At 36.3% G+C, this 14,212-nt stretch overlaps 2 protein-coding genes across 4 annotated transcripts; one reads left to right on the top strand and one right to left on the bottom strand.

Annotated features, from left to right (window-relative positions):
* Nucleotides 1–1,899: 1,899 nt before the first annotated feature.
* LOC122877714 lies at nucleotides 1,900–7,970 on the bottom strand. 3 transcript variants are annotated; one of them, XM_044199638.1, is made up of 9 exons: nucleotides 7,446–7,970; nucleotides 7,106–7,325; nucleotides 6,664–6,788; nucleotides 5,438–5,815; nucleotides 5,120–5,336; nucleotides 4,724–4,950; nucleotides 4,465–4,612; nucleotides 2,891–3,000; nucleotides 1,900–2,448 (listed from the first exon to the last, which is right to left on the bottom strand). In XM_044199638.1, exons 2-9 carry the CDS (start codon nucleotides 7,143–7,145, stop codon nucleotides 2,299–2,301), a joined length of 1,395 nt encoding a protein of 464 aa, XP_044055573.1. In that variant the 5' UTR covers nucleotides 7,146–7,325; nucleotides 7,446–7,970; the 3' UTR covers nucleotides 1,900–2,298. The 3 variants fall into 3 exon arrangements, with proteins under 3 accessions (XP_044055573.1, XP_044055572.1, XP_044055574.1); XM_044199637.1 differs by having other exon boundaries at nucleotides 7,106–7,970; XM_044199639.1 differs by having other exon boundaries at nucleotides 2,891–2,997; nucleotides 7,106–7,970.
* Nucleotides 7,971–8,158: 188 nt separating this feature from the next.
* LOC122877716 lies at nucleotides 8,159–11,216 on the top strand. The gene is made up of 2 exons (XM_044199640.1): nucleotides 8,159–8,220; nucleotides 9,144–11,216. The coding sequence occupies exons 1-2, from the start codon at nucleotides 8,188–8,190 to the stop codon at nucleotides 10,368–10,370; spliced, it is 1,260 nt and encodes a 419-aa protein (XP_044055575.1). The 5' UTR covers nucleotides 8,159–8,187; the 3' UTR covers nucleotides 10,371–11,216.
* Nucleotides 11,217–14,212: the final 2,996 nt, after the last annotated feature.

Raw genomic sequence — 14,212 nt, 5'->3', positions numbered from 1 at the left:
AACTAATTATCATTTTTAGTTTGGAGGATAATTCTTAAAGCTGAAGCTGGGACTTTTTTTGGTGGACTGACTGGACAGTCAACCAGACAACAGTTAAAATTGTCAAAACGTAGCAGCCTTCAACTGTTTCTACTGCTAACAATTTAGACGGCTAGACCTCAGACCTCCTTAGACCTCTCTCCTCAGGCCCCTCTCATGCAGGTATTATCGCCCTCCGCTTGTTGGAGGATGTATTGCAGTGCTTCAGACTACTGTGGTGAGACCCCTCATGAAGGTATTACTGCACCCTCCTAGTCAGATAATGTATTGCATTTTCTTTCAGGAGTCAATTGCCAGGTCATAGTTACAAAATACAATTATTGACATTTTTATTTACATAGCGCCAATTCATAACAGAAGTTATCTCACTGCACTTTTCCTATAGAGCAGGTCTAGACCGTACTCTATAATATTATTTACAGAGACCTAGCAAATCCCACCATGAGCAAGCACTTGGTGACAGTGGCAAGAAAAAACTTCCTTTTACCAGGCAGAAACCTTGGGCAGAACAAGACTCGAAAACTATATGTTAAAAATCTAATCATAAATATATGAAGACTATATTTAATGTAATATATATTCTAAATATTAAAATACATCAATATTAGTTATTTAAAGATTGATGCAAAAACAAATACCCATGTATTCATATCATTAATATATTAATATGTATGAGTGACTTTTCAATCATTTCAAACTATGATGATTGTCGACTTGAAAGAGGGTTGGAACAATTCACTACCCCCTACTGGTCGATGGTAAGACTGTTGGGATAGTGCACAGTTTTAAGAAAACCGTATGGCATTCTAGTTACATAGTTAGTTGCTGATCACAAATCGTAAGTTTATTAGAACAGCATTTGTTGGACACTGCAAGCTAATGTTAGCTAACTCTATGGGAAATTATAGTAGTAAGCTAATAGGCTAGCAGTCGGATCCGTAAATGCATTTTCAACAACAAAGCTTTTATTCTGAATACAACATTATCAGCGCTATTGTAATATTTGATGACATAAAAGTAGTAGACTAACGTTACTTACATGTGTAGTCATTTGGGGCTTTGCTGCTTTACTTCGGTTTCCCCCACAAGCTTGGAGCACGGCCAGTAAAGCAGTGGCAAACAACAGTGCATAAATTAATCAGTAGGGCCCTTGCCTTACAAAAGTCGTAACAAACTTTTAAATTAGGCCTTGTAAATCTAATATGAGTGTAGATTCAGCAACAGGATTGCTTATTTCTCACCTCAAATTTGTTCAGAAACAGATTTTGGTGGACTGCTAAGGTGAAATAAGTGAAAGTTTACTTAGCCTACTTCATACAACTGAACCCTGCTACTCATGTCCTCACACTGCAAAAAATGCCCCTCTTGAAACAAGCAATATATGCTTAAATCTAGTTAAAGTGTGCTAAAATCAAGCAAAAAAAATCTGCCAATGGGGTAAGCAAAACTGACTTGATAAGAATTCTTGAAAATAGCATAAATATCTAGTCACTAATAAATGCAATTGGATCTTAAAACTAGACAAAAAGGCTTAAAGCTGTGCAGTTTTTTCTTATTAGAAGAATTGAATAATACATACATTTAGTGAAAATTGCATTAAAACTAGAATATTTTGCCTTAACTCTAGTCACTAGTTAGGTCTTATAACTAGACAAACATGCTTATAATTATGCAATTTTCACTTTTTATAAGCACTGACTAATACGTAATTTTAGTGCAGATTGCATTAAAACTAGAATATTTAAGATGCAACCTGAAAACTGATACATTCTTTAAACACCCCAATAAAAAAACATCAATGTACTAAATAAATAAACAAACAACTTAAGTTTTTCTGAACATTTATTGAAGAACCTCCTCTTAACAACAACTGGCATATCAACAGCAAATGTTCAGCACAAAGAGCTATGCCTCACTCTGTCAGGTGCATACACTAACCTTAAACAGCAGTCATGTAAGCTTCAAACAGCAATTTCTCAATGAATGTATTGCATTAATGCATGGCAGATTGAAGAAACACTACTGAAAATTAGGAAAACTCAAAAATAGCACAAATCAAGTGCAAAAGAAATGGGGTAGAAAAAACTGCAGCCATCACTGCCTCAGCCATACATCTTTGAAACAGTAATTACGCAACAAACATTTTCCATTCATGAATGGCCTTCTTGTACGAGGAGGTTGCATCCTGTTCATGGATGACATCTCCAAGTACTTGTGTTTGTAAAACAGACAAGAGTGTGGCAATACACTTGGGATATGTCAGGTGAAATGCCCCTCGTGGAGCAAATCTTTCTCAAAAGTTACAACTGGAGTTGTACCTACAACCACCATGCAGTTCTCCTCACCAACCAGCAGGACAGGACTAGAAAGCACACGCCGGTGGATGTAGGTATCAGGATCCTCCGAGGGCTAGAAAACCAAATACATAAATACAGAATTTAGACTACAAACACAGCAAAAAAGCAAAATAAGGAATGTTTGTGTTTATTTTTTTGTGAGGTGGAAAGGGTTAATGAGGAAACAGAAACATCTGTTTCAAGTTTTAGGCTATTGCTGGCTAAATATGCATTCAGAATGAAATGTACATTATGTACAAGTAAACTACTAAAAAGTACTTTATAAATAAAGCTCAATTACACATCACAGCATTTACACCCTTCTAAATAACTGGTTATTATGGGTATCTTTTTCTACCCAAAGGCTGGGTTGAGGGTATTATATTGGATTATTTTTTATGCTGCATGGCCAATATTTGAGTAGCCCAATTAGGATGTTTTTTAACCAAGTATTTTATTAAGAGTGTAGGCATCTTAGGCACATGCTAAGTTATCACTACTGAGGTTAAACTCACCGTAAGAACATGGAAAAGAGCCTCACTGATTGGGACCAGTTTCTTGGGTGCTGCAGAGCCAGATGGGAGCAGTGGCAGGGCGGCAAACACAGCAATGGCATGTTCAACTACTTGAGAAAAACACAAAAAAAAAAACAAAAACAAAAAAAACGAGAGGAAATCTATATCAATATGATATATCGAAGGAATTAGGGTAACACTTTATAATAAAGTATACAGGAATAAAGTACTTTAAAATCATTACCAAACTATTAGTTTATAGTTAATTCATAGTTAATATATTAATATACATATATTAATATATAAATAGTGAGTTCACGGTCACTGCAATTAGCAATTATTATTGTTTAATTAGCTCATAGTAAAGGAATTGTTAATTAACTAGGAGTAAATAGATTAATTCAGTTCAATTCACATTTATCTGTATAGTGCCTTTCACAATACATATTGTTTCAAAGCAGCTTTACAGAGAATGCATGTCAACATTAACAATTAGAGTGATCCGTTATCAGATGGCTGTGTCCAATTTTTGTAATTTCAGAAATCTACATATACAAATCACACAGTTAGCTAATAATGTATTAATTTATCAATGTATTAATTTAAGATAGACAATGAGCTCATGGAAGTAATGAATACATGTTAACAATGATTAGGATAGCAAAATTCATGGAAAGGTCATGGAAAATGGAAAAAGTGCTTTAAACCAACCTTTATTAGACATTAATTGCATTCATATTCAGTGTTCCTTAAAATGGCATGTGTTGTTTACGGGGACATGGGCGTAATGTTGTTTATACCATACAAACTGTATATTCTCTCCCCCTTCACTAACTCTGCCCATAAACCTACCCATCACAGAAAACGGTGTTTAAGTTTTTAAAGGAACACGTAATACTAATACATTCAATTTATAATAAAGGTTGGAGTAAAGCGCTTAATTAATGACATTTTCCAATTTTCTGTGACCTAATCTAATGGCAAGTTTACTGGATTTTAAGCCCGATTTGAATGTTAACGACCTTTCTGACAGGTTGGGCTGTGATCGGGGGAAAATCAGCAGGTGATCGGCGCTGGCCAATCTTTATGTGTGAACTACTCAATGACACATCAAAGATCGTCTACACAAGACAAATATCTAGCATGCTAAATATCTGTAGCTGTTGCCCAACTCGATATTCCGTGGTGTCACTATGCAACAGCCAATGAAATATACACTGAATGAAGGTCTTACAGGTGTGGAACGACATGAGTGTGAGTAATAAATCACATTAGTTTTTGAGTGAACTAACCCTTAGTTGTTACCAAAAGCATAATAGATATTAACAAACTTATTACTTATGAGCTAATTAAACAATAACTGTGTTAATTCCACTGAAAATGAATGAAGAACTAATTGTACATAGCCTATTAATGTATTAAGAATGTAGAGACTACAATATAATAACTATGAGTTAACTATAAACCAATAGTTTGCAAAGGATTTAAATACTTTATTACTGTATACTTATTATAAAGTGTTACTGAAATCAGGTGGGTATTATCTGTACAGAATCATTGAAATACATCTTTACCTCCATTCAGTGTCCTTGGAGGCTTCATGACTTTCTTCATGACGCCATAAAACTGAACTTTGGAGTAGAAGGTCTCCCACCTGCCTTTCACCTCAGAAATGTATCGGCAATTGTTAGGCTCAATGATTCTCCGCAGTTCATCCATTGCCTGAGAAAAACATTGAAAGTTATAAGAATCATTAACTTGTATGTCTGCAGTTAGGCAGATGATATGGAACATTTGTCACTCAGTCTAAATTATGTTTTAGTGTATACCCACATGGTCCAGATCTTTGAAGCACGGGTATGCCTGTAAAATTTTTGTGGGTCTGTCTTGCTCCTTCAAAACTTCAGTTTCAATGAAATTTCTTCTGGACTGGAACTCCAGGTCTAATAGATGAGTTACAGCAGCTTTGGTTGGCTTCTTTGCTTTGTACATTTCTTGTAGAGTCCTGTAATGTCGTGCCTGTGTTTTCTGGCTGTCAAGGCTGTTGTCTGGACCATCGGCTATAATTCAGGCATTCGATATAATTAGAACAAGAAGCACAAAATCAACAATTCAAGAATGTATGCCATGCCACATAAAAATAAATAGGGGAGAATTAGGCTTACATATATTACCAAATATTGTGTTATTATTTACTGCAAACACTTTACTTGTACATAATGTACATACATGCTTCATCAATGCTGTCATTTTCTTGTCGTGGGGTGCTTGATCTTGAAGGTTGTGATAGATGAACTGTTGACGCACTGGAATCAGCATCATAGTCGCTTCCCGCTGCAGCAGACGGTACTTCATCCAGACGTGCTCTCTTGGATGGAGGGTGTTTGGCCTTCGCAGGACTTCGGATATTCGAAAGTCTCTTCAATAGCTTTTTGGCAACAGTGTCCTGTAAAACAGAAAAAACGCATCAATGAATAGTTTTGAAACATAATGTAAGCAGGAAAACATGTTTTGCCTATAAATATTCAAGCAAATGAAGTCTCTTACCCACTCATGACTCGATCCAGTTGACTTATCTATCATAGGGTAGTATTCCACTAACCGCTTTGCCATGGCGATAACTTCATGTTTAGTGGGATATTTGTAGTCATCTGAAGAGGCTCTTGCAATAGATATCATATTTGTCATTGTATTTCGGATGAGTCGGCAAAAGAGCTCTTTTGATAAGGTGACTTCACCCTCTTTTCCAAGATGCTTCTGCTCGAAATATGTACGTCTCACGTGTTGTAGTTCACTATCAGTGAAGAGGACATATTCTGGGCTGGGCAACTTTAAAAACTTTGAAGTGCTGGGGTCGTCTCTTTTTGGACCTCCATCATGTTCATCATCAGCTGATGAACCTTCAACAGGAATGGTGGTGTGCCCCTAAAACACAAATGTATACATTAATCAAATCAGAAAAGTCATTTATAATTTCATTCCAGAGGGTCTCACTTGTATGTATAAGTGTTAATCTTTAACCACACCAACTTACATATAAATTCTCTGTGCTGAAAATGGAATTACCGATAACAGGTTTAAAATATCCAAAACACAAATATTTTAACCTTAACTGTCACCGTCCCACAGGTGGGACACTTGGCACTCTTTTTATATATTGCCTTTTTTCATTTCACATATTTTAGTAATCATCAGCACAATCAGGTTCAGCCTGTAACAACCATTTGAAATCGGATGTTGTGTTACCATGGAAATGGTACTTTAATTTCTTTTAGTGAGCTCCTACTCTAGTGGGTGATGTCAAGTTTCAAATTGCAATATTTATTCCTAGAAAGGTCTGAATCTCATGGTTCCATATTTGCCAACTGTTTTGTGATAGAAGAGATATTTGGACAGACATTTATAAATTTGTAACAGGACAATGCCCAAAAAAAATTCTATAAAATATTGGTGACGCCTGGTGGCTATTATTTGGTACAGCTCCTAAACAAAATATCATAGGAATTAAAATTTTTGTGACATCAACTTCAAATTTGGAACGCAACTTGGATAGACATATGGCTTTCATTTGATAGCAATTTTAGAGTAAAATATATTTGATAAAATATACATTTTATATTAAATATATTCTTAGTACAGTACATTTGATTTACAGTAACTTTAAACTTCCACAAGTTTTTAATACTTAATTTTTTTTCAATAAATTAAGTTTGGATTGGAATCATGTTTATTCTCAAAAATGGAGTGACAGTTAAGGGGTTAAGTAAAATTACCCGTTCTTCCTTATGAGTAATGAGCCAAATGGCTTTGCGCCGCAGGAAGTGCTCAGGACCAGGAAAGAGATCTCGGATATCATCCCGTGAGAGAGTTGGTAAAATGTCTTCCCCAATGTTAGCAGCTTAGAACACATGTAAATATGTTAGTTAGCATAGCTCAGGTGCATTATACTGCATAACTTTTCAGATATTGTAAAAATGCATCTACTTCATTATAGCTATTAATAACAGTTTACCTAAATAGAGAAATTTCTGTTTTATAACATGGTCTTAACATGGCAGAAATGTTAAAGCTATGATCTCAAGAAAAAGACAACGTTCAGCTAATTTCATTCGGTTACAGGAGCGTGTTGTTTCCAGTAGGAAACCTTTTAGATTACAATTCAATTTCAAATACACAGAATACACAAATACACACAATTTTTTATAAATTACTAACCTTTTAGGGTAGAAATCGCAACTTCATCAAGTCCGTCCATACTGACAAAGTGGCGGGAGGAAGTGGCCTTCCGTTTCCTTGCTGCGCTTTGGCGGCGCGTTGATTGCGCATGCGTATTACAAAACGTAACGTCACAGGATCAATGCACTATTGCGTGTTTTTCTTATTTCCTGTGTTGTATAGTAGTTATTCCGGTGTTAACTAAGTTAATTAGTTGCAGCTGAAAGAAACATTTGACATCAATTTTAAACTCAACATTTCTTCTGTTTTATTTGAGGTAGCTACGAAATTTGAAAATGATTTGGCGCTGCGTCATTTGTTATGTGTTTGTGGCTCTTACTCTTAAATCTTTATTGAGTCACATCAATTTTGCACATAGCCGTAGTCCAGATTTCCGCCTGGTTTGTGGAATAGATGGATGCACTAAAGAGTACCGAGTCTACAACTCTTTCTGGTATCACATCAGACGAACACACTCACAGTATCTAGACGGCGTGAGTAGCAGCAGATCACATCGGAGAGAGAGGTCAGCACTACACGAGGCGTCCGGTGAACCGAGAAGAACGGACAGCAACAACCTGTGGACATACAGGCCAACGCTGGTGGCTCAGGATTCTCAGAACTCAAGTGACACTCCGGATAATGAAACGACATTGGAGAACAGTGTGGATCTTCAGCCCTCTCTTCTTGTTCCTGTTGAACATTTTGGTGATTTTGATGCGTTTGACACTGGTGAAACTGTTTTTTCTGGCTTAAGCAGTAATGCTGTTTTGCGGTCGCCTCCGAACCTGGAAGCACAGGATGTTCTACTGAATGAAACTTCAGATTTGAATCCCACTCTACCTACTCCAGACAGGCCTTCAGATGACTCAAGTTCTTCATGCCTCCCCCAGGAAACCATGGTATATTAATAACTTAGTTCATGTTGTTTATGTCATCGCATAGTCTCTTATTCAACCTAATTGTTCAATTATTATTTATTTATTTGTTTTTGTTTGTTTGTTTTAATATATTTTCTTCTTGTTTAGAACGATGAATTATCCAGTGATGATGTGCTATCCAGACATGCCACTGCTATTGTGATGACTGCTAGAGAGAAACATCATCTCTCACAGGTCAGTATCAGTAAAAAAAAAATGTGTTGCAGTGCTTAATATTTTTTGGTAACACAAAAGGTCACATTTGTTAACATTAGCTAATGTATTAACTAACATGAACTAACAATGAGCAATACAGTTTTTAGTTACCATATTTATTCATCTTTGTTAATGTTCATTAATAAGAAGAAGATAAGATTCTTTGACAAAGTTAAAAAATAACTTTATTTAAAATTTATTTAAAATAGAAATATATTGTAACAATATACATACAATAACATTCAAAGTTTGGAGTCAGGTTTTTGTTTTGTTTTTTGTTTTTTTTAATGAATACTTTTATTTAGTAAGGTTGTTAAATTGATTTTACAAGGAAAAAAGCAACAGTAAAGACATTGTTGGAATAGATTTATATTTTGAATAAATGCTGTTCTTTCAAAATATTTATTCATTGAATACTGAATCACAAAATATTAAGCATTACAACTGTTTCCAACATTAATATAATGATTTTATACTCGGTTATTATTAGAATGATTTCTAAAGGATCATGTGACACTGAAGACTGGTGTAATGATGCTGAAAATTCAGCTTTGATCACAGGAATAAATTACAGTTTAAAACATTTTAAAATTGAAAACCATTGTTTTAAATTGTAATATTTCACAATATTTTTCTGTATTTTTGATCAAATATATGGAGGCTTCATAAGCATAAGAGATGTTTATCAAAAACATTTAAAAATATTAATGTTTCCAAATTTGACCTCATAACTTACCTCAAAGTACACCTCTAAAATTAGTATTGGTCACTATTAAAACTTAACAAAAAACTTTGTTGCTGAGACACATTAATGATCTATACATGTTCTCATTCAGTGATGTTGTAATGCTCAGTGTATTTCTCTGCTAATTAATGTTTTGTTTTTGTTTTGTTTTTTTCAGAAATGCAGCAGTGGATATTTTTATGACATCATAGATGGTGAACTAATGCTTTCACACCCATTATTTTCTTCTAGACCCTCTGCTTTACAGATAATCCTTTATTCGGATGAAATCGAAATTTGCAATCCACTTGGGTCTCATGCTTCAAAGAATAAGTTGCTCATGTTTTACTACACTTTGGGAAACATTAATCCAAAGTACAGGTCAAAATTAGCTTCAATCCGCCTTCTTGCTATTGCAAAGCAAAGTGAACTCTCAGAACGTGGAGTTGATGCCATATTGGCAAGACTGCATGAGGACTTGGTTAATCTATATAATGGCGTGAAGATTCATCTTCCATGTGGTGAACATGAGATATATGGAGCAGTGGTTTCCATATGTGGAGATACTTTAGCTCAACATGAGTTGTGTGGATTCAAAGAGGGTGTGGGCTTTGCGTACAGTAAATGCCGACATTGTGAATGTTCTTTTGAGGACATGCAAATGTTTTTTAATGAAGAAAACTTTGAACAAAGAACACTGGAAAGACATATTCGACAGTGCAGTGACATTGAGAAAGCCAGTACTGAGTATCTCAGGAACAGCCTTAAAACTACATATGGAGTAAACCGAAGGAGCAAAGTAATGGATTCCCCTGCCTTCAATTTAATCCAACAAACTCCTCAAGATATAATGCATGTAATTCTTGAGGGCATTGCTCCCTTGGAAATTAAGTGTATGCTGAAACAATTGGTTCTTTTGGGACAACTGGACCTAGATGTTTTTAGTGCTGATATCATTGGTTTCCCATACTCTCCACAAGATACTAGAGATAGGCCTAGCCCTATTGCGTACACTACATTAGCTTCCAATGACAACAAACTGAAGCAGTCATCAGGTCAAATGCTTGTTTTGCTCAAAATATTGCCCTTTCTGTTGGATGTGATTAAAGGTACTGCATATTTTTCCTTCATTCTTGAGCTTCTGGAGATTGTTCAAATTTTGTTTTCACCTGTTATTAGCCTTGAGACTATTGACAAGTTGAAAGTACTTGAACAGCATCTTAAACATTTTAAGGATCTTTTCTCAGAGAACAACATTACACCTAAACAGCATTACTTGATTCATGTTCCATCCCAGATTAAACTGTTGGGACCAATGCTTCGTCACATGTGCATGAGGTTCGAATCCAAACATTGTTTCTTTAAAAAAATGGGTTTCAAAAGTAAATTTCAAAAATGTCTGTAAGTCCTTGATTAAGCATAACCAAATGTTTGAATGCTGTCAGAATGTAAACAGTTCCAACCACCCCATTTTTGCCAGTGAATGTGTATTGGGACCAGTATCAGAAGTAAAAAACATGCCGTATTTAAAAGGAAAAGTAAGGGACTATTTTGGTGTTAATCAGATAAACCATGCAGTGTCTGTTAAGTGGATTACTTTAAATGGAAACAAATACATTCGTGAAAAAACATTACTAGTGTGTATGGCAAATGCTAGTAGTCTACCTGAATTTGGACTTGTGAGGAACATATTCGTCATAAATTCATCTTTGTATTGTTTTGAATGTCAGATGTACAGTACAGTCTGTTTTGATAGAGACTACATGTCTTATAAAATTGAGGTTCCCAACCTGGCAGAGGCAACTGAACTCGTAAATGCAGACAACCTTGTAGACTTCACACCGTATTACAGTTTCATTCACAGGGACATTACATATGTCCCTATGAAATATTACCTTGGAGATGTGATTGAATTACATAAAGCCTCAAATGTGTGAGGATTTACGGGTGTGTTCTAAATTGAATACCTTTTGACTTATTTTTGATGTATAACAATTTTTTGCCTTTCATTTATCATTGTGATGTTTTGGAATAATCTGATTTCAATACAAGTTGAGCTCAATCGACAACAATGTTGATCAAACCCCTTTTTTGAGAAGAAAAAAAGTTGTCAATTATTTTTATGCTCATCAACAAATGCTGCTTATGAGCTCACCCAGAATATTCCTTAGATAAACTTTAATACTCATGTGAAGTATTGTCTCTTGATTGTTCTGCATACAATAATTTCATTGTTGTATGTCTGTTGATGATGTGAAATATAGTAAATCAGAATCAAATCACTTTTTGACCAAGTGTTTATATTCACACAAGCAATTAGTCTTAATTGAATTTGAACAGACACAAACAGAAGATCATCAACAAATTGACCTTTCTTAATTAAGATTCTTGAAATTAGAATTTTTAGGGATGGTATTATTCTTAAAATTAGCACAATAATCTAATTGAACATGCTCCAAAACTTGCACTAGCTGTCACTTGTTTCTGGTAAAATCTACCTCAAAATGAGTTAATATTTACTTGTCAAGACAGAAGAAGAACAATTTTCTTAAATTAAGATTTATGAGCTAGTGTGCAATGTATTTTATAAGACTTTTAATCTTTTATGGCAAAAAACAAGACATATTTTCTAGAAATAAGATATTTTTACTTAGATTTCTGTTTTTGCAGTGCAGGAGGGAGGACTGCAGTTGGACCCTTCTCTCAAAAACACTAGCTAGCTAAAACTCAAACATACCCAGCATGGCTTGCTAATTAGCTAATAAACAACGACCCGGTATTATGCTACACTTCGCACGTCTCACGTCTTGGTGGAGGAATTGTATGATATAGCAATGAGTGCAATATAGCTTTAATATGATATTATAATCAGCATGTTTCATCTAGTAAAACTAGTAGACAGCACATACACTATAATACCAATGCAGGCTACAGTGGGGGGTTTTATTTGCAAAGGTGGAGAAGAAAGCAGTAGCCTTTGTGCCGCAGGTGCTGCAGGCGCAGGTGCTCTTGCAGCACTGGAGACAGTGGAGAGTTCAGACTCAGAGCAGGAAACTTCAGGTACTGTTGACTGGTACTGATGGACTCCAAAATCTAACACAAGTGTCAATCCGGACACGACTTAGGAGCCTAGGCCACAGTCCAGTGAAGTCCCGTTTCTATTGGTTTGGTGCTGTTTAACCGTTCACAAGTACTGCCGTGAGGTTCGAGTTACTAAAACAACTATGCTACCTCCCTGCCTATCAGCTGGGTTGTCAGTTTTTTTGAGGATTTACACATATTGTAGTAGCACACCGAAAAACTGGCGAACACCAGCCATCACCATAAAAATACCGGGAAGGGGAATGAATTCCTGCTCTAGTGTCTCTAATCACTGGGGAAAATTTATATCAGTATGTGTTACATGATCTCACTCCTTCTAAAGAATATTAGTATCTGACAGAGAACCAGAGGACGGGAGTAGTCATACCCACATTAAGAATCTACCCCCTCCTCGAGTTCCTGCCCTAGCACCTCTATCGCTAGTCCCTCTCTTGAGAAACATCTCCTAACATGCCAGAGAATTTTTAGAAAACAATACTGTACAGCGCCTTTCTAGCCTTCCGACCTCTCAAAGCGCTTCACACACTACATATTGCATTCATTCACACACTGATGGCAGAACTGCTCATCAGTACAAAGAAACTAATTAATCAATCACACAAACCAAAGGCACAGCCCTCAGGAACAATTTGGGGTTCAGTGTCTTGCCCAAGGACACTCTTGCCCAAGTACTGCCGTGAGGTTCGAGTTACTAAAACAACTATGCTACCTCCCTGCCTATCAGCTGGGTTGTCAGTTTTTTTGAGGATTTACACATATTGTAGTAGCACACCGAAAAACTGGCGAACACCAGCCATCACCATAAAAATACCGGGAAGGGGAATGAATTCCTGCTCTAGTGTCTCTAATCACTGGGGAAAATTTATATCAGTATGTGTTACATGATCTCACTCCTTCTAAAGAATATTAGTATCTGACAGAGAACCAGAGGACGGGAGTAGTCATACCCACATTAAGAATCTACCCCCTCCTCGAGTTCCTGCCCTAGCACCTCTATCGCTAGTCCCTCTCTTGAGAAACATCTCCTAACATGCCAGAGAATTTTTAGAAAACAATACTGTACAGCGCCTTTCTAGCCTTCCGACCTCTCAAAGCGCTTCACACACTACATATTGCATTCATTCACACACTGATGGCAGAACTGCTCATCAGTACAAAGAAACTAATTAATCAATCACACAAACCAAAGGCACAGCCCTCAGGAACAATTTGGGGTTCAGTGTCTTGCCCAAGGACACTTCAACTGTGGGCTGATGGAAGCTGGGATCAAACTGCCGACCTTCCGATTGGTAGATGACTCGCTCTACCACTAAGCCACAGCCGCTCTGGATCAAAGAATCAAGTCCAGAGAATCATCAACAATTTACCTAGTTTTATTTGCCAAAACTCAAAATGATACAAAGCCTACATCCAGAAATTAATACTTTGAGATAGAGGAAAAGAGAATAAAAAGAGTAAAGAAACCAAACAAAATTCCGAATGAAAGGCTACAAAGTGCAAAAAGGAGAGCAAAAAAACAAGAGCCAAGAGGCCAAGAAGGGACTAAAGAGGAAATTATTACCCCTTTTATACACTACTGCTGAGGGGTTTTACCAACATCTAACAAATGTATACATTTATGTTCATAAAACAAGCAACATGGGAGTTAATTGGTACAGAGTAAACAAGCCTAATTTATGCAAGCAAAACACAAGTTCCTTTTTCTGATCATCACAGTTAAAATACTTTTTTTTCAAATGAACAATTTCTCAATCATACAGGCATTTTGCTAAGCAGTTATAACAGTTTTTAGACTGAGGATCCCGTTCGTTCAAGAAAGGAAGGGGCCCATATCGGTTTCACCTGCACATGCAGCCATCTTCCCCTTTTTTGCGGATGCTCATATATGGAGCAAGCACAACTCTTCTGTCTCTCAGTCTCAGTCCTTAAGTGAAGTCCTTTTTTCTCTTTTAATGGCTGGCTGGGTAGTGAGCACCAGCAGAATGCATCCATGACATTTGCCTTCTCCCAACAGTTCAAAAGCACAAAGCTTAACATGTATCATGTACCTGAATTATTGTTTCATTCCCCCTTGGCCTCCACCACCTCATTGCCTGATTCTGCTAGTAAGGGATAGATAAAATTGATGAGAGTGAACCATACAGC

Source organism: Siniperca chuatsi, linkage group LG6, assembly GCF_020085105.1.
Source record: "Siniperca chuatsi isolate FFG_IHB_CAS linkage group LG6, ASM2008510v1, whole genome shotgun sequence".
In the NCBI taxonomy this organism is placed as follows: domain Eukaryota; kingdom Metazoa; phylum Chordata; class Actinopteri; order Centrarchiformes; family Sinipercidae; genus Siniperca; species Siniperca chuatsi.
Note: the sequence above shows the minus strand (reverse complement) of the source record. Positions and strands in the feature narration are given on the sequence as shown.

What these genes read in the sequence shown, in the direction of transcription:
- LOC122877716 (XM_044199640.1), top strand. Translation starts at nt 8,188, where the DNA reads ATGACTGCTAGAGAGAAACATCATCTCTCACAG. An exon ending in AGAAACATCATCTCTCACAG is followed by an intron (nt 8,221 to 9,143) that starts GTCAGTATCAGT and finishes TGTTTTTTTCAG; the next exon opens with AAATGCAGCAGTGGATATTT.
- LOC122877714 (XM_044199637.1), bottom strand. Translation starts at nt 7,145, where the DNA reads ATGGACGGACTTGATGAAGTTGCGATTTCTACCCTAAAAG. An exon ending in TGCGATTTCTACCCTAAAAG is followed by an intron (nt 6,789 to 7,105) that starts GTTAGTAATTTA and finishes ATGTGTTCTAAG; the next exon opens with CTGCTAACATTGGGGAAGAC. An exon ending in TTACTCATAAGGAAGAACGG is followed by an intron (nt 5,816 to 6,663) that starts GTAATTTTACTT and finishes TTTGTGTTTTAG; the next exon opens with GGGCACACCACCATTCCTGT.